At 38.6% G+C, this 27,500-nt stretch overlaps 3 protein-coding genes across 9 annotated transcripts in view; 1 reads left to right on the top strand and 2 right to left on the bottom strand.

Moving 5' to 3' along the window:
- LOC137982130 (TNF receptor-associated factor 3-like) overlaps positions 1–7,943 on the bottom strand; it is a 9,884-nt gene extending 1,941 nt beyond the window's left edge. Inside the window, exons 1-2 of the mRNA XM_068829194.1 lie at positions 7,769–7,943; positions 1–820 (exon numbers count right to left, since the gene is read on the bottom strand). The exon at positions 1–820 is cut by the window's left edge and continues 1,941 nt beyond it. Of these exons, the coding sequence (XP_068685295.1) occupies positions 1–820; positions 7,769–7,893 (945 nt within the window). The 5' untranslated portion in view covers positions 7,894–7,943. The remainder of the gene's footprint in view (positions 821–7,768) is intronic.
- LOC137982128 (GRIP and coiled-coil domain-containing protein 2-like) overlaps positions 7,628–27,500 on the top strand; it is a 97,812-nt gene continuing 77,939 nt past the window's right edge. For 6 of the 7 annotated variants that reach the window (XM_068829191.1, XM_068829193.1, XM_068829190.1 and 3 more), the window contains exons 1-4: positions 19,914–20,127; positions 23,149–23,247; positions 23,523–23,607; positions 26,215–26,324. In XM_068829191.1, coding sequence (XP_068685292.1) covers positions 20,113–20,127; positions 23,149–23,247; positions 23,523–23,607; positions 26,215–26,324 — 309 coding nt within the window. In that variant the 5' untranslated portion in view covers positions 19,914–20,112. Of the gene's footprint in view, positions 7,647–19,913; positions 20,128–23,148; positions 23,248–23,522; positions 23,608–26,214; positions 26,325–27,500 lie in introns of those variants that run through there. The other variant, XM_068829188.1, reaches the window with a different exon arrangement.
- Positions 17,841–19,783, bottom strand: LOC137982705 (three prime repair exonuclease 2-like). The gene has a single exon (XM_068829845.1). The coding sequence runs from the start codon at positions 19,750–19,752 to the stop codon at positions 18,892–18,894; it is 861 nt and encodes a 286-aa protein (XP_068685946.1). The 5' UTR covers positions 19,753–19,783; the 3' UTR covers positions 17,841–18,891.

The following is a 27,500-nucleotide window of genomic DNA, read 5'->3' as shown; positions in this document are numbered from 1 at the left end:
TTTGAGTAAACCCTGGACATTTTTACGAAGCTCGTCGGAGATTTGCCGTTGTATGTCCAAATTCGCTTCCAGTCTAGCTAGCTTGACTTGATGCGTTGAAAGCGTTTGTTTGTTCAGGGCAAGAGCTTCATTTTGCAGCGATAGCCGTGCTTCGTAACTTTGATTTAATTCCTGCGAGGCATTCAACTTAAGTTGTAAATTTTCCATTTTCTGCACAATTTCTTGAATATACTTGCTGCTCATTGCTAAGTGCTCAGCTGCACTTGAACTAATATGATCCTCTAGAGACTCCCTTGAACCACGAAATTTACATCCCATTCCACTGAAACTACACTGTATTGGGACCTTAGGGCAAGAATTTGAGTGGTCTTGTAACTTTTCTCGAAGAATTTCATCTTGGCCACAGCCATGAGGGCATTTAACCGGAAATTTCCCACACACTTCCAAATGCTCCCTCATCTTCACTCCAGAAAAACCGAGTTCGCAATACGGACAGTTAACTACTTTATACAGACAGTCATTTTCTATGTGCTTGGCTAAATGATATCTCAATACCACAACGCTACACCCTAAATCACTATATAAGCATTTTATTTCTGAAAAAGGGCATTCAGAGTCATGGTCTTGTAGTTTAGCAAGTTCACCCGTCCATTGACATCCGCGCGATTTGTTATAACAGAAGCACTCCAAGCAGAGAAGCTCTCTCTTAGCACATTTGTCCATGAAAACTTCGTTCCTACTGAGCGCTTCGCCATCATCAGGGCATTTATGCTCACTTGGGTCCTTCTGGAAAATGCCTTCAAGGCATAAGAAACAGAACCTGAAACAATCAGACAAAATGAAGACATGCATGTTACCGCGAAACTTCTAGAATATAGCTTTTCGTTTTTGGCTTGTTGGCTGCGATTCGTATGTGTCGCCTCCACTTGTTAGTTGTCATTGTTTGTAATTTTCTATTGTTCTCTTGTTGAATTTGTCTTTAGTGTATTATGTCGTTGTAATTTGTCAAGTTTCTTGCATAAATTTACCCCAGAACTTAAATGTTGGAGCAATTTTAGAATACACGGGCATTTTTTCACGGCATAAATCTGTTGGTCCCGCTCTCTCACAGTCGTGCACTAAGTGGGATTCTGCGAGTGTATAACTATTGCTCCCGCACTTCCGTAGTCGAAAGATAAGTGGAATTCAGTGGGTGCATGGCCAGTGCTCCCGCTGTCCCACAGGCGTTAAAGCTCGTTAACTAAGTGAAATTCATCGATTGTACAACTTGTGCTGCCGCAGTCCCTGTGTTCATTCGGGCGCAACTCTTTTACAACGAGTAATAATCGATTATTAACTATTTGGGGGTCACATTTTCTCATGATGCGAAGTTTCCACTCATAAGCAGTTTTAAAATAAATATATCTGAGTCAGGACAGCGTCAGTCAAGGTAAATCTTGTTCGTGTTATTCCTACGTTTCACATCCCTTCTCTTTCTTTAATGTAATTTCTTTACTTTGTACTTCTGTATTGTGTATGTTTCGTATTCTCCGTTTATTTCGTAGTACCGAAGGAGTGTGGATTTCCAATAAACCATCAACGAGAACACAAATCCGCGTGACTTCCGTTACAATGCATTTGTTTGGTGGAAACACGGAGCAGTGTTCCGTGTTTGATATTTTCCCAACTCAAACAGTCATTTTGTATAGTCTGCGGCTTAAATGGAACAGGGATAATGTACGCCACTTTGTAGAATCGGAGCATCCTTGTCAAATGGTGGAGCTCTAGATGCACCCCGTTTTAAATACTATCGATGTCAGACGTCCGTAGACAAGGGCTTTTTTTCAGCCCACTTCACGAACCGTTGATTTCAGTCTGAGGTTAAAAAAACTTCTGATCACGTGATAACATTTTCTGCGGCTCTGCGGTTTTGCAAAAACTGATCTCGTGACGCCATTTTCTGTTGCTCTCCCCAAAGAGGAAAACGCGAAACGATGTTGACGGCGAATAAAACCGGCCGAAGCTATTACGGGTAACCCAGGAAAAGCCTTGTCCGAGGAAATGAGAAGAAGGTGGAAATTCTTCTTCAGGTTTTTTCTTTTCTCGGCCGTGGGAAGAACGAAGGACAAGCGCTACGTGGTCGGTATTTTCAAAACCGCAGAGCCACAAAAAATGTTATCACGTGATCAGGATTTTTCAACCGCAGACTGAAATCAACAGTCCGTGAAGTGGGCTGAAAAAAGGCCCTTGTCCACGGACGTCTGAGATCGATAGTAAGCGTGAAAAGGTGTCCTCTTGCTCTTTTCGCTGACTTCAAAATCAGGTCGTGTCGTACATCATTAAACGGGCTTCAGAACTGGCCAAAAGAACAGTGGATTCAGCTCACAAAACAATAGAAAGAACGACACTATTCAGTCAATGAAATATAGTGTTCAACAAGAGGTACGACTCTACTCTCAAAATCACCCGTTTAAAAAAATACAGACAATTTACGTCAGAAAGAGTCCCTTAAACTCTGCCCCTCAGGCACCTGATTATTAGCATTTTCCTGGACAAAAGAGCTCCCAAGAATAGGGAGCTTAAGCACGCGCGTTTTTGAGACGCGCACGGCAACCGCAAGTGGACTGTTTCCCCTCTTAACGTGTCTTCACACAAACACATTCACACTGCTGAGTATCGTTTTTCCACTAAAGATGATTAGTATAAAAATTTTGGGGACACCACTTTCCTGGCACTCGGTCTCCAGTAGGCCTTGACACAAATATCCGGATATTTTTTGAGATATTTAGAAAGAAATTATGACATTTAGATTTTGTTAGGGAAAAATTATTGAAGTCAGGTTTTTTTCCCCAGGAAAACGGAGAATGAAAGCAAATTTTCAAGTTAAATGCTACTTACAGACACAGAAATTCAATTCTCCCATATGAGCCTCCAGTAATCACATGCAGCAGTACTCTCTTTTTAATATATGTAATGTATGTTAAAAAAAAAAATTGTTTAGGGTTTTGTTGTATACCTCACAAGGACACCGTTGAATTTCCTGTATTGCCTTATACTTTGTTCGGTTACTGCTTTATTATTTATGGAAATAAAGGCAGGTATTTTGGCGATATTTAGAAAAATATCAGGATATTTAGGGCGCTTTCCTTGTGTCAGAACTGGCCGGCCAGACTCGTCAGTTCGCAAAGAAAATGCAACAATTCGAAGGAATATTTAACAATTATTCGCCGAAGGCGAAGTGATTATCGGTGAATATTCACCGAAATGAACCTGAGGCAAATAATTGTTTTAGTATAAATACACAGGTGATTACTTAAAAAAAGAGAAAAAAAAATATTTCAACGCGAAATCATCTTCACTTACAGTGGTAAAACGACTACTGGCAGCCATTTGTCCGTCGAGGTGATTATCGGCTGATAATCCGAGATAGCGAGCCAATGAGAGCGCGCGATTTTGTACAGTCACCTGTGTATTTATAATAATTGCATGATAATCCCTCGCATATCATCCTCGAAGAATGTTAATTTGAAGGCGTTGTAGAGTTAGTCCTTCCAAACGCTCCGTCTGGCCGGTCAGTTCTGTCAAATGGAAAGCGCCCTTAGAAAAAAATCGAGATGCAGAAGAAACGAGATGCTTCTGTGAAGCATACACTGGGTTGCCTGTGGTACGTGCTACAGAAAATCAGAAGGCACTGAATTGTGTGGTATTGAAATACAGCATTCCAGTCTCTGAAGAATAACAAATAAAAGAGAAGCGAGAAACATTGGCTTCTGGGCTGACATGTTGATAATTTTCAAGTTCCCTCACAACTTCGTTTTACCACAAGTGTGCCCTCTGAGCATCTGATGGCTTTCTAATACTAAAGTTCACTGAAATTAAGCCCTGCCGGGCGGGGTTAGTGTTTGGATGGGAGACCAAAATAATGTTACCCCTCTTAAAACAGAAGCATCGGACCGAAAATACTATTAACTCTAACAAATGCGAACTCAGCAAGGTACAGATCTTGTTAGCTTGCTTTATGCAAAACAAATATTGATGAAAAAGCAAATAACTATTGATACACAGTTTTCAGAAAGAGCAGAAGGAAGTTTCCCGGACGGTCGATCGAGAATAAAATATTTACGACATCAAAACAACATTAATTTTGAACCGTGAATATAGAATATAAAAAGTTACGATCAACATTTTGGGAGATTTTTGCTACGTTCAAGTAAATTGCAAAATCGAAAGTGACATGGCCGGAATTCAGCGGGCGCCGTGATTAAGTTACCGCTGTATGTTTACTCGCCAAACAGTGAAGCATCTGTGTCAAATGATGGCAAGATACCGGGTTTTTGTAAGTTTCTTTTTCTGTCAAGTGTTATAAAGTTTGACAATGAAATGAGCGAAGTCAAAACAAAGATCACAATCGCCCAACTCTTATTTATGCAAAGTCAAAATTTACTCTCCAAGACACGTACGACGTTATTTATCACCAGCTAATTCCATCATTTTGGAAATAGCAGCTACTTTATTATTCATCTGCGTCACAAGTTTTCACTGATTTTGGGGCTCATTTTGTTGAAACTCAAGCACGCTTCCAACAGGCCTGTGAACCCTTCCTGCTTACAGAGCAATACTAAAAAACTTCTCCCATATCACATTTCAACCTTAAGCTCGAAAATTCAATACACAACATGATATTATAATTCACAAAGGCAGAAAATACCACAGAATCCTTTTCCAGCGAAAATTTTATTGAAACAAACAACATATTTGCTCTTTGAGGCGAAAACGTCTTCCTATTTCATTGCGTGCGTGAAGACAAGAAACTCAATTGTGTCAAATTACCATGTACTTCAGGTAAATACTGCTCACTTTGATTTCGTCTCGACGGGCGATAGGTTGTTGTCGAGGTCCAGTACTCGTCGCTTTTGAGATTCATACCTAGTTTATCCAACTGACTTTCCATTATTGAGCTCCATAAGGGTATATTTTGTTTAAGGATCCACTAAAACGCCATTCGCGTTGCATGACTTTCGACGCCATTGCAGGCTAAGTTAATGATTCTACTGTGCCCACCAGAGAAATCTACGCAGTTCCACTACCCTCTCGATCCTAAGAAAATACGCCCAGAAGGCTCTATACACAAAGACACCACTTACCAGGGGAGTGACAGGCAAGACATTTACCGACACGGAAAAAAAAAGAAAAACTAAAAAAAAGAAAACAAACAAACTAAACGAAGACCTCGACTGGGTTTGCCTTATAAGGCAACCCAGTAAAAATCGGGAATTTCCGGAAACTTAGTCTCAGAGTGGAAATGTTTGAATACGCTGCGAATTAGGATACGTGTGGACGGCCGTATCCGCATAGGCTGACGTAACACTATCGGATCCGGCCTTTTCCGGGTGAGATAAATCAACATGGCTGCGTATCGAAAGACTCTCACGTGCAACTCGTTAACAAAACAGAGAAAATGGCGCCAACATACGATTTTTTTTTTTTTTTTTTACAATACGATTTTGTGCATGCTCAAATGGCTTTGTCGAAAGCAATGGGCACTAGAATGTCTCCGGATACGTCTGGACAGTGAAACGATTTGAAAACGATTGGAATAGGTTTCCTGTGGACGCGGATATTTTTGAATCCGAAAAAATTTATTTACGGATACAAAAATTTCCGTATACGTGTGCTCACGTTGTGGTCAAACTGGTTTGAATTCGTGAAAATGATCGCAGCGACAAAATTCTGCCGCAGCGACAATTATTTTCACAAAATTAACCGTGTCACACGAGGCGAATTGTCGCGGCGACTTGTCCCCGCGGCGTGTAGCAGCCACTTGTCACCTGGCGTGTCCCGGTCTTTATGCAGAGTACAATAAGAATTGGTTCTAAAATGCGTGTCGTACGTACAGCACGAATATTTTTCCTCTTATAACTAATGATATTGTTTTGTGGTGTTGCAGTGGTCGACGTTATTTCTTAATAGACCTTATTCGCTTGTACATTTTGTTTTCCCAATTCAGATCATGTGATCATACTCAGGAGATTTGGTCCTTTCTTTTGTTCATTAAAAAGAGCGCACCTAGACACATCCATGCTTGCATGCACTCTTTTTAATGAACAAGACAAAGGATCAAATCTCCTGAGTATTATAACGTGATCTGCATTCCATCATCGCGGTTGAGCGGACTTTTGCATGTGTTAATTTCCCATGCCTCTAAGAGGCGTCGGGTTCGCCAACCGGGACTGGTACGTAATATTATAGACGATTCCCACGAGATAGTGTGGCCAGACTGTAAAGAATGTTCGGCGAGTGCAGATTTCTTGGGGTGTTCTTGTTTGACCGCTTTTTGGTATTCTCCGAACCGAGTATTGAACTTCTGTTTGGTCTCCCCGATGTAGAGTTTGTCGCAAAATGTATACCTTGAAACATTGTTAGAAAACAAGTTTGTTGGATTAACAATGTTAGAACGTGTAGCATGTATGTCTAAGAGGTGCTACTACTACTACTACTACTACTACTACTACTACTACTACTACTACTACTACTACTACTACTACCGTAACAATTAAATGGGAAATTAGACCCACTTCTCCGGAAATAATAATAATGAATGCACACCATAATAAGTTTTACCTTATTACAATTGATTTTTATTTTGGGTGTGGGGGACTAAAATTTTCATTTGACGTACCCTTTGGACACTTACGGCCTTGGGTGACAATCATTGATGATTAGAGGACAAAGGAAGCTATAATCGAATCGCCCATTACACCACCCACTACACCAACGCAGTGGCACACCTCTGCTGTCCTAATTATACAAGTGACCACATTTTCAACTCGAGAGGTAATCTTTCTTATATTTAGCGATGACAACAAAAGTCCGGTAAGATGACGAACTCCAGTGGGAAATCTACCCCTTTCCATAATTTTCACTTTCAAAATATAATTCCGAGACAACTGCACGATGTGGTATCGAACTTTCGATTAGGACTTCGAGGCACATCGAATAGAATTCTTAACGTTAGGCAGTCACGTTCTTGATAAGCAAGCACGACGCGTTTTAACGTACCCACGATCACTTTGCTTTAGCGATCAACGGCGAATTTCGAATTTCCGACTATATTATGCTAATTTAGTACGCGACACGTTATTATAATTTATATGCTTACGAAGCATATATTTGAAAACTTGATACGCAAAAACGAGATCGAGCTTGTTTTTGTGAACTTTCGCAATTTCGGAATGTTAGTTGCAAAAGTATCCACCATTTAAGACGTTGACTTTGCAATAGATTTCGTTGAAATTCAGTCTCTCCCAATTTTCTTGACTTAAATCACCCTCAGAACTTTATCAACACAACAGACTTCTACATATCAAGTAGGCCGTTTAAAATTCCTTCGACTTTAAAATTGTCTTCACGATAAACGACGAGACGGGTTTTTCCCTCAGTTTCTACTGTCGAATGATCGGAATCAGTGGAGTGAATCGAATGACTGCAAAAATTTTTAATACAGCTTGTTTCGAATAAACGAACTAGACACGAAGAAAAGGGAACAGCAAACGTTAAAGAATATATCATAAGCAATGTTCCTCTGGCCGAAGCACTGTATATTAAGCTTACGAACAGAGAATCAGGGCTAACATTTTGCAACCCAGGGATATCAAATATGTAATAAGGTAAGCGACAAGAAGACTCTGTCTTTCAATGTTTTTAACTCACGGAATTTTAAACTGAATAATCTCCTCCACTATTGCCAATGTTTTTAATTTTAAATTATAAATTAAAGGTTTAGTCTCACCTATGGCCGCAAGAAGACTGCACAGGATCTTGTAAAACATGACGACATTGAATACACTTGTACCTTTCTTCCACATCTCCTTTGATAAACTCAATAACTTTCCGAGTAGTCGGAATGGACGACATCAACCAAGCCCTACTTTGGGGAATCAAAAGTTCCCTCGATGAATTCCCTTTTGTACTAAACTGAAAGCGGGGATTCCCGGTATAGCGGTACCGGGATTCCCGGGCCCGACCAACGTCACCAGTGGGAACGCTCATCACTCATGCGCAGCTAAGCGCATGAGGCATAAAATGCCCTCCGTTCTTGTTTCCGTGTTACATTAGTGCATGGAAATTTATGCTTGCATATATTTACATATATGACTGTAACTTTACGTGGGGCGGGGGGTAGGGGATTATTCAAAACAATTAATAGCTGCTGAAAAATGTATTGTTTGAGTCAGAAAAAAAATAATAGAAAGACTTGAAAAGAAGTATTAGAGTCTTAAAATGTATGTATGCTTGGAATATCAGTGCATTTTGCATGACAAAATAAACAGTGCCTGTTTGAAGAAATCAACCATCCCTCTCATGTTTCAATCCCTTAAGTATGCCACCTCACGAGAATCCCAGGGAAAAATGTTTTGGTGAGCGAAGCGTGATTTTTCGGACGCGCATCTACACGAGACGAAGGACTTTTGAAAGTCTAGCCCTTAAGATGTGTCATTTCTCTTGGATGTGCATGGTCGCGCACGAATCATCGCATCTTGAGTGCACCTGTCCATCCGTTCAAACTTTGTGATTGTAGTCGCGGTCGTACCGATCGAGCTGTTAGAATAAATCTTTTTCGATTGTGGAGCCAAAGGTAAGTTGTTGACATCAAAGACAAAATTATAACTTTTTTCCTAATTTGTTTTACAAATAAACACTTTGCACAAGAGCGGGGATCGACATAAAGGTCAGGCAAACTGATCTCTATCAACAAACCGGTCATCTTCTAGTGATCTTTGAGAACCTTAGAGCAGCTTTGAGCGAAACTGATAATACCTGAGAAAAACTGATCCCACTTTTAGCAATCTGAGCTGTTCTTAGAACTACTGTTATTGTCAATATGGGCATGCGACGAAGTCAAAATGGGGAATTGTTTCAACAATACAGACTAGTCGTTGATATACATTCTGTTTATTTGGTGGCAAAGGAATTTAGAGGATACTTCAAGGGGAAATTCTGGTTTTCTGTCTTACTTTTGTTTCACTTAGAGGCCATTTATTTGCCAGTATTGAAAAGTTTGGTTTCCATTTATGAAATGTAACAAATTAATCATCTGTGACTTTACAAAGATCTATTTGTATCGCTTTTACATTCCTGAGTTAATTCGACTCACAAATGACGTACAAACAACCCAGGTCCAGGAATTGTTGATCCAACTAAAACTATTGCCGCACCATACAGTCAAGGTAATGTTGAAGTATTTGGTATGGCAAATGCAGGCACGCAACGTGTGGCAATGTCTCTGTTGGCACTTGTTTAAAATTTCAGGAATCCAAATAACCTCTTCAGCTGACTTGGTTCAAATTATAAACATTGGGAATAATACGGTGGGTCTAATCTGCAGGTCGCAGGTCACAGGTCATAGGTTGCAGGTCATTGTTTCACCAATACAGAAAGCATCCTAAACATTCTTAAAAGCTAACCTTAGGTCTAATTAGGCCTAAACAAAAGCTTTTAGGCCTAAGGTTAGCTTTTAAGAATGTTTAGGATACTTTCTGTATTGGTGAAACAATGACCTGCAACCTGTGACCTGCGACCTGCGACCTGCAGATTAGACCCGCCGGGAATAATATGTATTCAGCTTTGTCACTATCATGCAAACAGGGACTCCTATTTTTGACACAATGGCCTGTTATGGTTATAACTTAAGCCACATTAACTATCAGTTGACATACAGTGATAGTTATAGTGGTTTGCTAAATAGTGCACTTCCTCTAATTGCAGACTTTCCTTATGTTATATCAATGTTAGCTGCCTTTGATTCTTTGCTCATGGATAATAATCATGCATATATTTTAACAGTTGAACTTTGCACAGGAGCAATATGCTGTCTGCCTAATGTGACGTGTAAAATTTTGATTCTTATGGCAGAGATTTATTAGGTATGGGACCCATTTGCAACATGTACTTCAATTAAAATAGATTCATTAATGAATTTGGTACAACTTTTTCAGAATATATGTGCACAAACATCTGTTACTTATGAGCCTGATTAAAATGTGTTAACATTAATAAAAATGTAAAGCAACAGTGGAAGCATTGTTCATTCCTTATATGTTCGAAACCAACATTTTAGACCCTAGGAGCACTTAAATGATGTTTATCTTTGTTCTTGCAAAGAATGTTCTGCTGTGTCATTTTATTCTATTTGTTTTTCCACCTCAAAGTCTTGTAACTATTGCACCTCTCAAACAGTTGATAGTATCATTGAGAATGGAAGAGCAATTTATCAGAAAGCAAAATAATGTTTTTATTTCTGATTTTCTAAAGAAATTAGACGTAGGCCACTGGCCATGTAAAAGTTATTTATAGAGCAACATGCCAGGGTAATTTATCTTGTAAATTATGTGGTTCCCAGTAAACAACAGCTTAAAATTGCCATTTTGGATAATAAGGAAAGCAGCACAGGCCTTTTTATGTGAATTTCTAGCTACTGCATTAGTTGTGGTTTCCAGTGGTATGCAAAGCAAAAGATGAGTTACCACGTTTTTGTATACAATGGTTCTGAACCAAAAAATGTAACAAAAGTATTTTCAAATGTAGATTCTGTTATTGATCTCTTTTGTTCTGTTATTCAAAGTAAATTTAATTGTTTTAAAAAAAAATATGAGGTTGCATTTCTTAGATGTTTATGTGAACTGTCAAATATAGAAGGAAACAAATAATAAGAAAGCATAAATCTACTTCAGAAGTTGCAGCAAACTGGAAGAAAGAGGAGAGAAATTTACAGCCCAATGGACCCAGAGAAAAAATAAGAACTTCCTTCAAATAGTTTTGAAAAGTACAGGTGTATGGACCCATCGAAAAAAACAGACTCTTTCAAATAAAGATGAAAAGTATATGTCAATGAACTCACACGATAACGAGCAACTTCTCTCAAATAGATTCTTGTAACACCTATATACCTTGTTTTGTGGTGTACAATAAAGTTATTATTCTTCTTCTTCTTCTTCTTCTTCTTCTTCTTCTTCTTCTTATTATTATTATTATTATTATTATTATTATTATTATTATTATTAAACTGTCAACAAAAGACTAACAAAAGTACAAATAACCGGGCAGCGCATGAGTATAGGCTACTTAGAGCTTCTTGTTTAAACGTGGAATGCTGGAACGTCCTAACGCCGGAATGCTTAAAGGGAAAAGGTTGCTCAGAATCGAAAGTTCTTTACCTGTGTTTTCATACTTGACCACTCATTTGGGCTTAATGTGTTTAAATAGTCAACAATAACGCTTTAAGAATGAAAAACGTTAAATAACAATGATCACAATGACCACAACCAGGTTTTCTGAGCCCGCGAGGCTGAGCACCCCCAGCAAACCATTGTTTTAACAAAAAATCGGAGGGTAAAAAATGTTAGAATTTGTATGGGAATCTCGACAACAATTACACACAAAAGTTCGCAATAGAAAAGCCGTACTTTATTGTCGTGGTGACTTTCTCGCTTCTTATTTGCCTGACTGAATGCGATTTACAGGGCCGTAGCCAGAAAAAAGTTATGACTGAGGCAATGTCCATCGTTAAATATTCTTCGTAGGTATTTTAGGTGTTTATGACGAGTACATTTTGAAGACAACACTGGAATTACGCTTTATTTTAACGAATCACGAAAAAATGACCGAGGCAAGTGCCTCGGTTTGCCTCATACTGGCTACGGCCCTGATTTAAGTGACTTCTCAACTTTTCGGGTCAGGGGTGTCACTCGTACAAATGTACATTCCCAGGTTCGCATCCTATGTCCATACTCTTGGGGTTGTCTTTGAAAAGATATATGACCATTTCGCATAATCCGTATCAAGCTTTCAGTCTTGTAAAGTAACGATAGTAGTAAATTCAGATCAAGTTGCAAATTGCAAATTTAACTACAAAAAACTGCGATAAAACATATCTAAACATTCTTAAAAATACTAAAAACTTGGTTAACTGAACGTTGTTGAAAAAACCACGACGTTTCGACGTTAGCTAAACGTCATTATCAAGTCAAAATTATTTGAAAATTGCAAACTATAAATACTAAAAGAACAATAGTCGACAAGGAGCCAGTATAGTGAACGGAAAGGAACAACGGAAAATTAAACAAAAGTTTGGCACTTATGGAGTCCGTATGGATATTCAAATTAGGCCTGAGACTCTTAATGAGGAGCCTTTCGTAGACTAAGGCCCGTTTCAAACGTCGAACTTTTCATGTGCCGAATCTAATGCAAATGAGAAAATCTATTGTTTTCGCTCATTTGCATTAGATTCGGCACATGAAAAGTTCGACGTTTGAAACGGGCCTAAGTAATCAAATTTGCCCTGGCACTTTATTTAGAGCTTAAATTGGCATATGCATTCACACTCAGGTTTGGGCATCATGCTGTGACGTAATACAAGGGAGGTTAAGAAACGACAACGGCTACGGCTACGACAACGCCAAAAAGCATTAATATTATTGGTTAAAAGAAACAAAATGATCGTGCTGCACGTGCTGCACGCATTTTTAAATATTTCTCTCCCGTACTCGTCAAAACTACTACGTGAAATGACCAAATTTATGGTGTTGACGACAACGTGGACAAACTACAGTGAATCTTTCAGTCTCTCTCTTTACTTCAAATCGGTCGGTACCAATCCAGTTGTAGGACACTTCGCACATATTGTATAACGCAAACAAGATTGAATAATCCCGAAATACTTAGAATAACTCAAACGTATATTTTGAAGTGACGTTTTCGCCGCCTTAGCCGTCGTGGTTTCTTAAACTCCCTTGACCGGTATCGGGATTGACCGATAAAAACGTTCGGGATGAAGGGAAAATTTTGGTCGGGATGGTGGGATTGAAGAACCCTAGCCTGTGAGAACGTAGCAAGCAATACGTATCCCCAAATTAAACCCAGTAAAATCGTGAAGCAATTAATTCACACGAATTGCCTGCTAACCCTAACATCGAAATTTTTGCGATTGAAAAAAAAAAAAGGCTGAATAATCGAATTAATTTGCTTCTTTTTACACAAATACTGGTTCATTGTATCCCCTTAGTTTGGATTCACTATCATGTAACCAACAAGAACATTTCTACCATTCGGAAAATAATGATAATGTTCCCGCCATTTGGATAATTATGAAAATTTATTCATTACCGGGCAACCAAATAACAAAGAAACAAAACAAAAAAAATAGTTGATTATTCGTTCTTTTCTAGAGGGCATTGTACCTTAGTTAAGTCCTACACAGTGTATAACTCATTTTTTAATTCTCTATTTATGTCTGGTGCAAATCTGTAAGGTACAATGCCCTCTAGAAATAACACAGGGTTCAATTTAAAAGAATGTCTAAAAAATCGTTTTGAATTTAGGGTAAACTAAAAACCTAAACTACCTATAGCATTATTCCAACTAGCTTGTTCCGGGCTCCCAGATAGTCGGGAAAACGAATACAACTGCGTGGGAAAAGGTAGTTGTTTTCGGTTTTCCTACTATCTGGGAGCCTGCAACAGGCTATATTCCAACCGGTAAAACAACTTTCATTGTTTCGTTGATAATTTGCAAGAATAAACATGCAATTCGTGTGAATTGCTTCACGATTTACTGTGTTTCATGTGGAGATACGTATTGCTTGTTGCGTTTCTAGTTGTGAGAGTATTATACCGCAATCACTGAAAATAGTGTACTTTGTATAAAGCCGTTCATCTTACGTTGTGAGCAGGACCTTGAGGTGAATTACGGTATTCGCTATTTTCACACACTTCCGTGTTTAAGCATTCCGGCGTTTCGTTTTGGTTACTATTTTTCCTTTTCACCATTCCAGCGTTCCATGTTTAAGTACTTGCGGTCATTGTTTGTCATTTATCAAAAAAATTAAAATATTAAAATAGCATGTCATTTATTCTTGCCTCCTTTCCCATACACACTTGTTGTAATGAGTGAAAGAATATTAAACTCATCCATAACGACGGATTTTTCTACAATACATTTGAGGATAACGTGAATTATTGCAATGGAGACAATAACATAATTTCGCATGCATGTCCTCTGACTCATATAATTTCATTTCCTCCTTCTTTTGTGAAGTGAAGTGAAGTCTTTATTTATCAAGGGTAGCTCAAAATAGCATCTAAATGCTAATAAACTAGAGGCCCTCATTACAAGATCAAAATAGTTAAAATAGTTAAAAATCAGAGCTTATGATAAAATTAGCAAAATCTAATAAAACTATGAAGCAATTATTAGCATGCAGCACAGTGACCCACAATACTTATATAGAGAAATGATTTAAGATTGCTGGTCTTTAAAAATCCTATTCCAAAGAGAATTTTTGAAAGTCTTGAGAGTCTCTGCTTTCCTCATTTGAAGAGGTAGCTTATTCCATTCCCGACAAGCAGTCACAGTAAATGTTCTACCACCTTCTGTATTTCGATTAACTCGAGGGCAGGCTATATTAAATTTAGCATATCTAGTTTGCCGTGAATGAGTCTCAACGGTAAGTACTAATAACTTAGTAAGATAACTAGGCACGCGACCTTGCAAACGCTTGTATATGATACAACACTTGGCTAATTTAGCATTCTCGAAGAAAGGTATCCATTTGAGTATGTTAAATAACTGAACAGAGGGTGCATAACTGTCAGCACCAATGACAATTCTCACTGCTCTCTGTTGTAGCTTTAAAACACGATCTAGACAATGTATATCACAGTTTGACCAGATAACACTTACGTAATCCATTACTGGTCTAATAATAGCATTATAAAAGAGAACTCTATGCTTAATTTGCAGACAATGTCTAATCCTTTTTAAAATTCCGATACGCTGAGATAGTTTCTTGCATAAGTTATCAACATGCGAATGAAATGCTAATTCCTTATCAATTTCCAAACCTAGGAGCTTTGCACATTGTACGTTTTCAAGTTGCGATCCATTAACAGAAACAATAATGTCATTAGGAATTCTGTTGGAAAGACGTTTACCACAAATGGTAAGAACTTTAGTTTTCTTCTCATTAAGTGGAAGCTTGTTGGGTGTGGCCAGAAACCCATAAGGGTTGAAACGTGTAACGCGCGTTCACAGCTTCCGAATATTCAGTGCGAACTGATTAGTTGAATGTTTCAGTGCTAAGTACCATATTTGGAAAACTCTCGCTCTTTTTGTTCCAAATATGGTACTTAGCAAATTGAATATTGAGAAGCTTGTTTCCCAGCACACAAGGGGCCGTTACACGTTTCAACCCTTATGGGTTTCTGGTGTGGCCCAGTGAACCGTTTCAGAAACTGCTGCGTTAAAGAAATGAAATTTGCAGACGATCCATATCCATCCAATTGACGAAACAAGTTAATGTCGTGTCGTCAGCATATAGATCAGTATTAGCGGAACTAAAATTTAACGGAAGGTCGTTAATGAACAAGACAAACAGTAAAGGGCCTAAAATAGAGCCCTGAGGTACACCATGCGGAATAATAGATGTAGTAGATTCCTTTTCACTCATGGATACAAATTGACGCCTGTCGCTGAGATAGGATTGAAACCACGATAATGATGTGTTGTCTAAACCATAGGCATGTAGTTTGTCCAACAGGATAACATGATCAACCTCCGGTTATTTCTAATGATCGATCCCTTATTTGACCCGTCTCAGCCTGCCGAAGTACCAGCGGGGATTTCCAAGGCTTTCGAGTTCCGATTTAGATGAGGAAGTAACGCTGTGACTGCAAGCCGTGCAGTCTGCCAACGCCGAAGAAATCTGGTTTTTGGATGTAAACCGTGGGTTATTGTGCCGCCAAAACGGTATTAAATTAATAAAGCAATATTGCTGAAGCATTTTGTAAACCTTTTACGGATAATTCACTCGTTGGTTCAAGTTTTCACACGCCGGTTAGGAGAGAGTCTCGATGGGGTTAAGCGTGTGGCGTGAAACGTCCAAAAAATTAACCATGTGTCGTGAAAAAGGGAAAAAATTAACCGTGTGTCGTGAATTATTTTGTCCAGATAACCGTGTTGTTTGTAGCTTTTCCTAAGTTCTGAACAATTATTTGATGTAAAAATTAAGCGTGCGCCGTGAAATCGCGAATTTTTTAACCGTGTACCGTGTTTGCTGCAACCCCATTGAGACCCTCTTAGGACGCGTATTTGGTTCATGTATGTTTTGCAGAAATTCTAACCCTCCCGATTTATTCGGAAGTTTCCCGATTTGATGTGTTGCCTCCAGCTCTCCCCATTTTTTATCAGTCGCCCGATTTATCATGAAATTCTGAAAACAAGGAAAAATTGCTTATCTTAAGTATGTTTTTGCGATATTAGTGTAAAACATTACATATTACACTTTCTTATCCTACAGTTTCTCCATTAAGCACCCCGTGTTGTGCAAAGGCCAGCAGTTTTACTCCACTTAGAAGCTCCATAACTGGCCGACAAGCGTTGGTAATACCATAGTTAATGGTTGCAAAATTTCTTTGGGGGAGGGGAGGGAAATACCCCATATGCCTCTACAGGCTCACGCCTCTTGGGCGCTAAAAAATACTCCCTATTTTCCTTCAAAAGAGGTTGGAATATGTCTGGTTTGGCACTAGATAATATTGTTATCTCAGGCTCAGAACAAGGCGCTCAGGAACACTTCGCTTAGAACAAGAAGTTCAGACTAAGGAAGTCGGAAGTTTAGCACGTTAGTACAACTTGTGACACTTGTCACAACCTGTCTGTGGATAAATAACGTTTGGATGAACTCCTCGCGTAATGAGCGTAAGTCAAGTAACAAACGCCAATAACTTTAAGCGGATTTTTATAGTTGTTGCAAATCCTTGCATAACCTTTTATGTATTACATATCATTACACACTATGATGATCGAGCCGTGGTTGGCCAAAAGCTCTGGGAACGAGAATATTTTGTCCAGTGCTTTAGACGGAAATCATGAGACAACACAAAAGAAGAATACGGAATTTGGACTGCGGACTGGCATAAACTACGGAGAAAACAGCAAAACTTGGAGATCGCTGAGTTTGATATGGGTAAATTACAGCTCAAAGTCCTTAGGCCTTGCTCTTTGCATGCGTAATGGCTTGGGGGGGGGGGGGGGAGGGGCGGGGCACTCTCAAAAAAACAAAGACTGCTCTTTCTCGGCTTTTGTTGCTGTTGTCTGCAAAAAGTGCAAGACAGTTTAATAAAAGGGCTTTTTTAACATCCAAAAATAAGGGAGGGCCTGAGTCCCCTGCCCCCATTCTGGATCCGCCACTCTTTTTGTATAAGTGGATGGAAAATTTGAATTCAAAAACAAAATGTTCATAAGCAGCAGGTATCACTGTCATCATCATTAATTTTGATAACTTATTTTTTTCTTTTTGATATCCGTTAACTGATTTGTTGTCTGTTGATACTCGTTCATTTATTTAAATAACAAAAAAAGGCATTTCTATCCATGGATTTAGCATTGCAGTGAGATCACTTGCCTTCCAACAATGTGTCCCTGATTGGTTAAGCCTACCTGGCAAGCATTCAAAGGGGAAGGGTTGCATTGAGCTCATAGAACTCCAGGCACAAATGGGACTCTCCTGCCCTACTTGCGTGCCCTTTTGTGCTTTTGTTTGTTTGGTGAATCAGTTGCTACATGGCTGATATAAAATCATATAGCTGTCAACAAAAACCACATTATTTTATTTGTATCCCTTTGGTCAACTTCATGCATGCACTTTACAAGCTTTAGTGAGAAAGCCAAAATTTAACCTTGGGCATTTTCCCTGGGAAGACCAATTAATTAATCACTGCTAGAAAGATTTCTGAGCAGAGAGTGAGCCTTTATCAGAGCAACTTCCCTTTGACGAAGGGAAAACACTAGCAAAGTAAGCTCACAAATATTTCTTACGGTGGTTTATTTACTTTTATAAACTCCTTATAAAACCAAATTCTTGTGTTTAACTTCCCACCGACTCAGCGCCAAAGTTTCTTCAGAAACTGACACCTTCATTCCTATGATATTTAGTAGAAATCCACTCACATACTATCACGAAACCTGTAATCTGATTGGCTCACTACTTGCTATCTATTGAGTGATAGATATTTAGAAGCAAGAATGCTGGTGTTTTGAACAAAAACAAAACAATGGTGGCTTAATGACTATAACAAATGTTGGACACTGACTTGCCAAGTTTTTTGAGAACATTTGATGATCAAATAAATCAGTGTCCAACATTTCTTTTAGTCATTATGCAAGTCCCTGACTGCAATTTCAGCACATTTCGTTTAATTAATGGTGGCTTCTTCAAACTGTTTTTTCAATATTTCTAAAGAAGAGGTTGACAAGCCCATTAACGATGCTATTCCAGAAAAGACTAAAGCGGCAACAAAATATGGAAAGAAGATATTTAATTGTAAGTGGGAATAATAAGTCAAAATTATTTACAATACACAACTGATGTTTCTATAAATTCAAGTTGTGTAAAGGCTTCTGTTTACATAAGAAATTTTATTCTTAGGCTGGTTTGCTAATCAAAACAAGCTTTCCTCTCCCATTGAAGAAATGGAAAAAGAAGAAATATGCAAGTGTTTGCAGGTTTTTTTTCCCTTTGGTCTCAGGTGTGATGCAAATTATGTAAATTAGGCATGTGCACCTTTTTTTCATTTTCTGGAAGCAAATCTTTATAAAATCAATAAAAATTGGAATCAATTCAAAGGTAGTATGTGATTGGTTTTCAACTACAACAATTACACTACTGGTTCTTGTTTCTGTGAGTCAATTAGTCAAATCGCTGCTATTGACTCACAGAAAGCTTGTAGTCTATTGTTAAATAGTAATTATACATAAATTTACAACCCAAATTGTTTGTAGCTACATACAATCACAACACAGTACATGGTCTGTCTCACCAGGGAAAAATCAATATTATTGTGTAATTCAATCTCTAAATCACAGAAGTCCTTCCTTCTCTAACTGTGACAAGTATTCATCTTGGACCTGGTTGATACACTCTTCATCCAAAGCCTGCTTCTGTGTCTTCGTCGAGCTTTCTCCATTTGCTTGACTCTGATAAAAAAGTTTGTGTGCACCATTCTCTATATATTCCAAAACACCTGGTTTGTGAATAACCAGTTTAAGCAAAGCCAAAGCGTCCCCTTCGGCTCTGTGTGCATTCTCAAATTCTCCTCCAACAAAAGTATGGTATAGGTTAGTTAAAGAGTGTGAAAATCGTTTCCTTTTACCACGCGAAATTACACCGTCAACACAATTTGAATCCTCCTCGTTTTCCATGTGTTGTTTCCTGAAAGCTTTCAGAGAGTCAGAGCATTCGACGCTGTCAGGCAATCTTAGTCCAACAGTTTGTAAGTGAGAAACTAGAATTCTGAAGTCGAAAGTATCACCATTGTGAGCTATTAAACAGGCCGGTTGAGGTTGTCTCACAACAAACGATTGAACCATTTTTCCGAGTTCGATGTCGAAACCCTTCCTGTTTTCGAGATCTTCGTTTGATAGCCCAGTCATCGATGAAGCAAAGCACTCAATCTCTTTAGCAGGACGAACACAAGCCGTAAATTTATCGAGTATTCGAGGAATAGTTTTGGTCTCAGAGCTTTTTAAGATTAGTTTTCGTTGGACAGCTATCATGCTAATTTCGGTAATCTCCACGGGTTTTTGCAATCCAGTGGTTTCCATGTCAAGGAAAATAAATGAGGAAAACTTGGAGGTACCTATCATCGTCCTTTCTGTGGCTATGGATCGCAATACATGTACTATGACACGATAAGACGTAAATTTCGGGAAAGAATTCATTTGAGTTTCATTTCTTCCCGCCAGGTCAGCTCCAGTCTTCTCACGCACTCTCACGCACTTGATGCCACAACGAGGCCACAATGAATGCGCGAAATAGGGTCGCGCACACTTTCTCGAAGTGTTTCTTCGTCCGCTGATTTAATACGCGGCGCAATATTGACGTGGAATTTCCTTCCGATAGAAAACATTGGTTAAACATTGGTAGAATGACAGTGAATTGTTGTCCAGAACAAATGGGAAAAGGGCCAACGCAAGCTCTGCAATAACATTTTCAATGGAAGCAGGGTAGAGACTTGTTTCTGGAGATTGTAGGTTTCTTGGATAGATCGACTTCCTCACTAACCCTAACCCTAACGTGGTATGGCTACCGCAATTGTAAGTTACGTTGAATTCTCTTTTGTAAAACCTTTTACAATTTTAATCATTGCGGTTTTTAGTCGATATATTCCTGCTGTGAACTCTTACACTTTTACTTTTAACCGCTCACAACTATAATTGCGTTGTTATCGTCAGCCGTCTTCGAAAAGAATGCAAACAGCCGTGACAGGCTAGGATCGACAATAAAGTTCTATGATGTTATTGGAAGTTCATTGATCGTATCCAAAACCGGTCGCGTGTGTTTATGTGCTTGAATTCTTTTGTTTATACACCATTTCTAAGCTGCATAAATCCTCTAAGAATATTTAAGGTATCTTGTCTACTTAATCAATACGAGTATCGTATCGATCGCGACACAATCACATAATCGTTTAATAAGTGTGATTGACTCTTAACGAAGAGCAGAAACGATCTCTATCGGAAATCATCCGCAGAAATAATAATATTGTTGTGGTAAATATTTATGTTACATCAGCAATCCGACCATTACGGCATGTCATTTTAGTTTTTCTAGATTGTCAACATATGGAGTACATGTCACTTACCAGAAACTATTAAATGAATTAAGGGCTCCCGCAAAATTGTTCTAGGCAGCAGCCTTGACCCATTGTTACCTCAAATGCTCCAGGATGCCCCCAGTTCATCAGTAAAATCCTCTGGTGTTAGCCAGAGTAAAATCTGTTAGGTCTCACTCCCAGGGGTCATTGGGTTAACCCATTGACTCCTGGGGGTTCCCCATTGACGAGTAAAGACAGAGTAAAATACTAAGGTCGTGTTCTATTGCGATCAACCGTTTCAACCGCAACCGGTTTCGGTTGAAGTGGTTGAGGTTTCCCAATAGAACACTTTTCCAACCGTTTTCGGTTGAAACGCGGTAACTCCTGGGAATATATGTAGTTATTACCAGACTTCTTAGGATTTACAAGTTGAGGCCCGAAAGCAACACGGCAGGAGCCCGCGGCCAACTTTAAATGGCCCACGTAAACGACAGCGGTTGCTGCCAATGCTTTTTCAACCGTTTCAACCAAGTTTGATGCCGGTTGAAAAAGTTGATCAATCAAACCAACCGAAAACGGGTTTTTCCCAATAGAACACGAAAAAACCCAACCAACCCAACCAACTAAAACCGGTTGATCCCAATAGAACATGACTAAAGTCTGGCTGGTTTAGGCTTTGGACGTCAACTTTAGGGTTAATAAAGTAAATTCTGAAAAGAAAACAACAAAGAGAAAATACAAAATGGTGCACTACATTCTGATCATATTAATTTTAGGGGTATAACAAATTGAATCATCACTAGACTGCGAGTAGTCCCTTCATAAATTAGTTGAGCGGCCCGCTTTTCTGAGGCAGTGGTGTTTTGCCTTGCAAACAAATAAAATGGCCAAGGGATTCTTGGGAGAGAAGTGTGAGAAAGGAACTGCACCCGTTTCAGTAACCGACACATTCAGAATTTCCTGTTGCACCAGCATTGGGAAATTCGGATTGGTCCGACTTGACAATGCACCGCTATCAGATTTTTTTGATGAGTTAATTATTTTTTGTCAGATTGTGCTAAGATTATAAGCACGATATAGCTTTTGCAGAATATTTCGATCATTGATCCCTCTAAATGGGAAACATTTTTAACACAAACAAGAGCACAAACGTGTAGTCAAAGCTCTCCTATCGGGCAAGTAGGTATGTTATGGCTGTGCTACCAACTGGTTTTGGCAAGACCATTATTTGTGAGAGCTTTGTCTACACGTGACCGAAATCAAATGCCCTCTGATCAACATCGTTCCTCGTTGCAGCGTCACCAGATATGTATGGGTAGTTGCCTTTGAGAAGAAAGGAATTTCTTAAAGGAAATGGCTTCAAACAAGTATTGAGTCACTATTTCTGCAGAACAATCTCTGTCTTCTGACTTCAGACTTTATGGTTGACGAGTCGACCGTTCTAAACAATAATTTGTCCTTGATAGTTGTGGACAAACATCACACCGTGGAAACTTGCCAAAACACTGCAACATTCAATTTAAATTTATTCTGCAAATCTGGCAAAAGTCTGCGGCCTCTCTGTTCTTAGCTTTTCTACCGCACTTTTCACCGGGTGTCTTTGGATTGTTGCTCATTAAATTCAAATTAAATATAGTAATTTTTCGGCGGTTTCCTTTCCGAATAGTTGATTGAATTCGACATGCACATTTATAATTATTCCCACTTCTTTGAAGTCATTAGCAACTGGGACGCAACTGGCTCAGCCAAAAATCAAAGGCCTGCTAAAACACGTGGATACATGATGAGGGAAAAATTTTTGAAGTACTACACTCCAGACACTATAAATATTTAAACGAAAAGTTAAAAAACTGAGAAAAAATAAGCCTCATAGGAACTTAAAGTAATTCATTAGTGTTAACAAAGGGATAAAAACTTTGCCAGGGATGAAATGTCCTTTATTATGATGACATTGTAACTGGTCTGTATTTCAAACAAATTGTGGTAAAACAAATACATGATTGTGGAAGGTGGTTAGATTCATGATCAGAGAACATCACATACCAAATCAGAATCTCCTTTTTCTAGTTTCAATATAGAGACTCGTAGAAGCACAGCCTGGCAAATTCAATAGGCATCAGTATATCGGGGCCTTAATAACCTCCTCTTGGGGGGGGGGGGGGGGTGTAAAATTCTTGCAGAGTTTTAGTAGAAAAATCCCTAAAATTTATCCCAGATTTTGCCTGCTTAAAACAGAGGTACATGCATTGATTGTTTTCACGTGATGTCATGGCGGCCATGTTGATGAACCAAAACAAAGGAATGGCGGCCATTGTGGTATACCAAACTTTACCCTCCGGGAATTGAACTCTATTTTCATGCAAATAGTTTCTTTTGTTTTAGTAATCGAATATGGCTGCTGGTCACGTGAGTGAAAACGCTCCATACTTACGTGTACTAACAAACTTATGTACGTCTTAGGTGACTTCAATTTCTTCAATTTTCAGACTTAAATAGTTTTTTTTTGTGTTTTCCTGCTCAGAATGACAAAGACCCACTTGATCTAACAAAGAACATGAAAAAGGAAGGTGCATTGAATACAACAAGTTCCCCTTCCTCTAAGGCACAAGCAAAATCACAGGTACAGTGGCTACTCCCTATTGAATTCCACAGGTATCCTGAGAGCTGCAGAAAAAAAAAACTAATCCAGGAGGCTGACTTTAAATGTCTCCAATAAAATGTGGCCATATTGCTTTCTTCCAAAAGATTTTCAGCTTGACAACACTTGATGTGATCAAAGAGAATATTAGCTGATGACTGAGACTTGACTGAGTGCCAGAATGCTAATGAAATAAATTAAGGCAGTGTATAGCTGCCTTGTGTTTTTAAATTATTGTTATTTTATTCTTGTGTCAGCTTGAGTCACTGCCGAAAGAAGATCTCATAAAATATGTCAAGAGACAAGTTGCTCTTTTAAAGCAAAGCAAAACAAAATGTGATGGTAGGTGTTTAGACTGTGATATTGATTATCAAGGAAAGGTGATAATAATGTGATATTGAACTGTGGCATAAACCCTTTGCAAAAAAAATAGCCACACATTATTAACCATAGCAATACGTCTTAAACATTATTGTCCCATTCATTAACTTGCTGCCAAACCATCAAGCCACAGTAAATCCTTTATTACAACGGTTATCAGTTGCACGCGCCCCTCACAACTTTTTTCATTTTTCGAAACTAAACATGGGTGGATGTCAATCAAATGTTTCCATGACAATATAGTCCTGTTCACTTCTCAGCAGTCAAGTTTGTGGAAACATTTGATTGATGTTCACCCAAATGTATTTTCAAAAAGTGTGACTGGTAATCACTGCAATCTTCAGTCAAAGAGTGGTATACAAGTATGTTTATGAAATATAATTTGATGACAAGCACATAACAACCAAAACACAGAACTGAATGATGGTCAATAAGTCCACCATAGAAAAAAAGTAAGAAGTAAAAAAAACTACTGACAGATAAAAAGAATGGTGTCATTCATTACCAACAAGAAATGAAGTGGTCACTTGGATGACCTGGAAGACACCGTTCCAAACGAACAGAATTTTGGTTTGGTACCTTCACCATCAGTGGTTTCATTATTCACTATTGGTCACGATAGAGGGATGGCTTAAGTCATGTCCAGTGTTATGATGTGCTGATCTTGATTCCCTTCAGAAGCCTTTGTTAATATTGTTATTTTATTTAATGAACTGATTCGCGGCAGTAACAAGCAAGACTGTTGGATAAAAGTTGAACTTCAGAATGCAGATATTTCTTGAAGGGACCAGTAATGAGGCTTATAGTGCAAACGCGTCTTACTGTGGCCACCCAACAAACTTTCACATTTGACAACTACGTGTAAATATGTCAACTCAACAACCCATGCAACGGTGTTCAAATAACATTCATATGAATTTTGCAATTAGGCGTGCCTTTCAATGAAGTTCACACCCTGATTGGCGGATAAGTTGTAAAAAACTTTGTTTGGTGGCCACGGTCCAGAATGTTAATCTCTACACTAGCCTGTGATGAACCCCACAACATTTTTGAAACCTCCCATTTCCAATCATGTGTGACGAGCACAGGTTTGATGTCAACTCCCAACCAATCATAGCGTGCCTTGTGTAAACATTGGCGGTGATACAATTAATTCGCTTGGGAAAATATTTACAAGATTGAACTGAGATTTCAACTTACCGAAAATCCAGGCTACTGCAAAGAAGTTCCCATTTTTTTTTGCAACCAGATTGTCAGCTCTTGCCGCTTTGTTTTGTCTTTACATTTTTATGAAGTCCCAAGAGTAATAAAATTTGATTGACAGGCGGATTTTTCTGACACTTTATCAGCCAATCAGGAATGATATTTTCTCTGTCCGCGGGCGAACGGAGGTTGCGAAAATTTTGAGGGGTTGATTGCAGGCGGTTTCTCACTCTATCTCCTCAGCCCCTCCCCCCTCGCGTTCTCATTTAAGTTCGGTCCAGGTTTTCCAATGGCCATATTCAAAACAGTCACTGGAAAGTCAACCGAGTGGAAAGAAGCATCTCCCCACCAAAAGAGCACGTTTTGCCTCTCTTACCTGACACAGTTTCGCTTTTTATCTGCCGTCCAAGATGCGCAAAGTTATTGAAACAAGCAGTGAATTGGACCCATGGCAATGATTTGAGAGGCATGGGTCTATCCTTGATTTTACGTCACAAACTGCTCTGCAACGCAAAATTTCTTTGAAAACAGGAATGCAAAACAGTTTGTGACTTAAAATTGAGAATAGACCCACGCCTCTCACATCATGGTCATGAGTCCAAATTATTGCTAGTTCTGCCAAGTTTATGTGGCTTGCACGGCAACAATGGTGACATATGTTTGCTTTGGGAAATATATATTAGGAACAAAAAATTTTTGAAGTTCAGGTGCAGTTTAAATAAATTATTTTACTTCCTCATGAATATCTCTCAGGTAATACGCATGCTATGATTGGCTAATTTAGCAGGCGGTGTTCTACATTACTAAGACGGCATGCCATAAGTCAACGGGGAAAATTTGGTTCATAGCTTACAGTACCGACCTCGAACTCAGTAAGAAGCATTTTTTTAAATATCAGCAGCATTTACATTGTACGACAGTCAAGGGTCTGTTGAAAGGCCGACAGCTCATTTTAGTTTTAATATGCAGGTAATTTCCAGACATATCCGTACTTCCTCACGATTCATAATCATCTGCACCCTGTGTGTTCTCAGTCCAGAGAGCTGCTGTAAAACAATTATAAATGGGAAAATGCATTTCTGTGCATATGCAACAGATTTTTTGTTGAGTTGGCCCAACACTTTCAGAGAAGCCGGCATATCAATCTGAATTTTGAGAATACGAGATCATACAAAATAGAAGCATTCAGCAGAGATGGAAAATGGCAGAGATCAAGAACGCATACAATTCGCGCTTTGATAATGTTGGGCCAACAAATCGCGCTGCCTAATCGTACCGTGTAAACTGGCCTTTAGGCATGGAGATTTTGGGAAAGCTTGTGTGTTTTATCCTGATTATATTTTGAATTTTGTGGTATTCTCACAGAGTTGACATCTCAAGTGGAACAAGAAAGAAGAGAGATACAAAGGCTTGAAAATGAGAAGAAAGAGTGGTTATCAAGAGGAGTGCATGCTGAATTTGAGAAAAAAGATAAGGTACATACATAGATCTAACAGGCTCTTGACAAAAATGCCTCACACAAGGAATGACTTTTTGCTTGGGCCTTTTTGTATTTGCCAAATTTCAACAAACTTCCACAACAATGGATTAAAAAATCACATTAACAAATTACAATACAAACTGATTATAAAATTTATTAATATCATGGAAGTTTGCCTTTTATTCCAAGAAGCAACCAAAGAATGGATCCAAAAGGTTTCATTAGTTGATGCAAAGAGTTGACTTGAAATGTTAATTTGGTATAGGATAGTCGTACTTCACCATTTGAGTCCTATATTGAACATCAATGCATCAAATAAAGAAAAATATTTATCTATCGTTACAGGAAATTTATACTAGGTTAAAAATGCAGCAAGAATGAGAATAATCTTTTTAAAAGCTTTACAGCTTACATTTACTTGTACCTAAAAATATACCCATTAACAAAATGATTGCTTATTGATTTAATAAAATGCTGAGTGTTTATCATAGGATACGTGGAGCTGTGTTTCATGAGCTTCTCGGAGGATTAATTGTATTCTTCACACTTGACTAAAGAGAAATATAATGGATGATTCAACATACCACAAACTTTCTTAAAAGTACTAAGATCTGACTTAGTTAAAAATTACAGAATAAAATACAGTGTATCATGATAATAAAAAGTAATGCCATTAGAAAATTATTTCTCTTTAGCTATAACCATCCTGGTGCACATAGTCAATAACACAGCTCAGGCACTTAAAGTTCATGTAAATAAGCTTCTAATATTATTTGTGCATGACATGATCACAGAAAAGTTTTCATTGAAAAAAAAAAAAGACAAATTCTGTAGGTTCAACTGAATTTTAAGAAAAAATAAATTAGCCCATTGACTCCTGGGAGTGAGGCTTCACAGATTTTACTCTTTCCAAGGCCAGACAAAATCCCTAAGACCCTTTAAGACTCAAAAACCAACAAAGTAACCCCAAAGCCCCAATTTGGCTAACCCTAGGCCTAAAAACCAACTTTAGGCCTTGTTAGGCCCAGGGTCAGCCATATTGAGGGTTTTGGGTTACTTCCTTGGTTTTCGAGTCTTAGGGTCTTATAGGGGTCTTTGTTTTCAAGACACGTGACAAATTCACTCGTCAACTGTGTGCATCCTTGGATTCCTGAGGGGTCAGTTGGTTAAA

Source organism: Montipora foliosa, chromosome 13 (assembly GCF_036669935.1).
Source record: "Montipora foliosa isolate CH-2021 chromosome 13, ASM3666993v2, whole genome shotgun sequence".
Classification (NCBI taxonomy): domain Eukaryota; kingdom Metazoa; phylum Cnidaria; class Anthozoa; order Scleractinia; family Acroporidae; genus Montipora; species Montipora foliosa.
Note: the sequence above shows the minus strand (reverse complement) of the source record. Positions and strands in the feature narration are given on the sequence as shown.

Coding starts and splice junctions, on each gene's coding strand:
- LOC137982705 (XM_068829845.1), bottom strand. CDS start 19,752: ATGAATTCTTTCCCGAAATTTACGTCTTATCGTGTCATAGTACATGTA.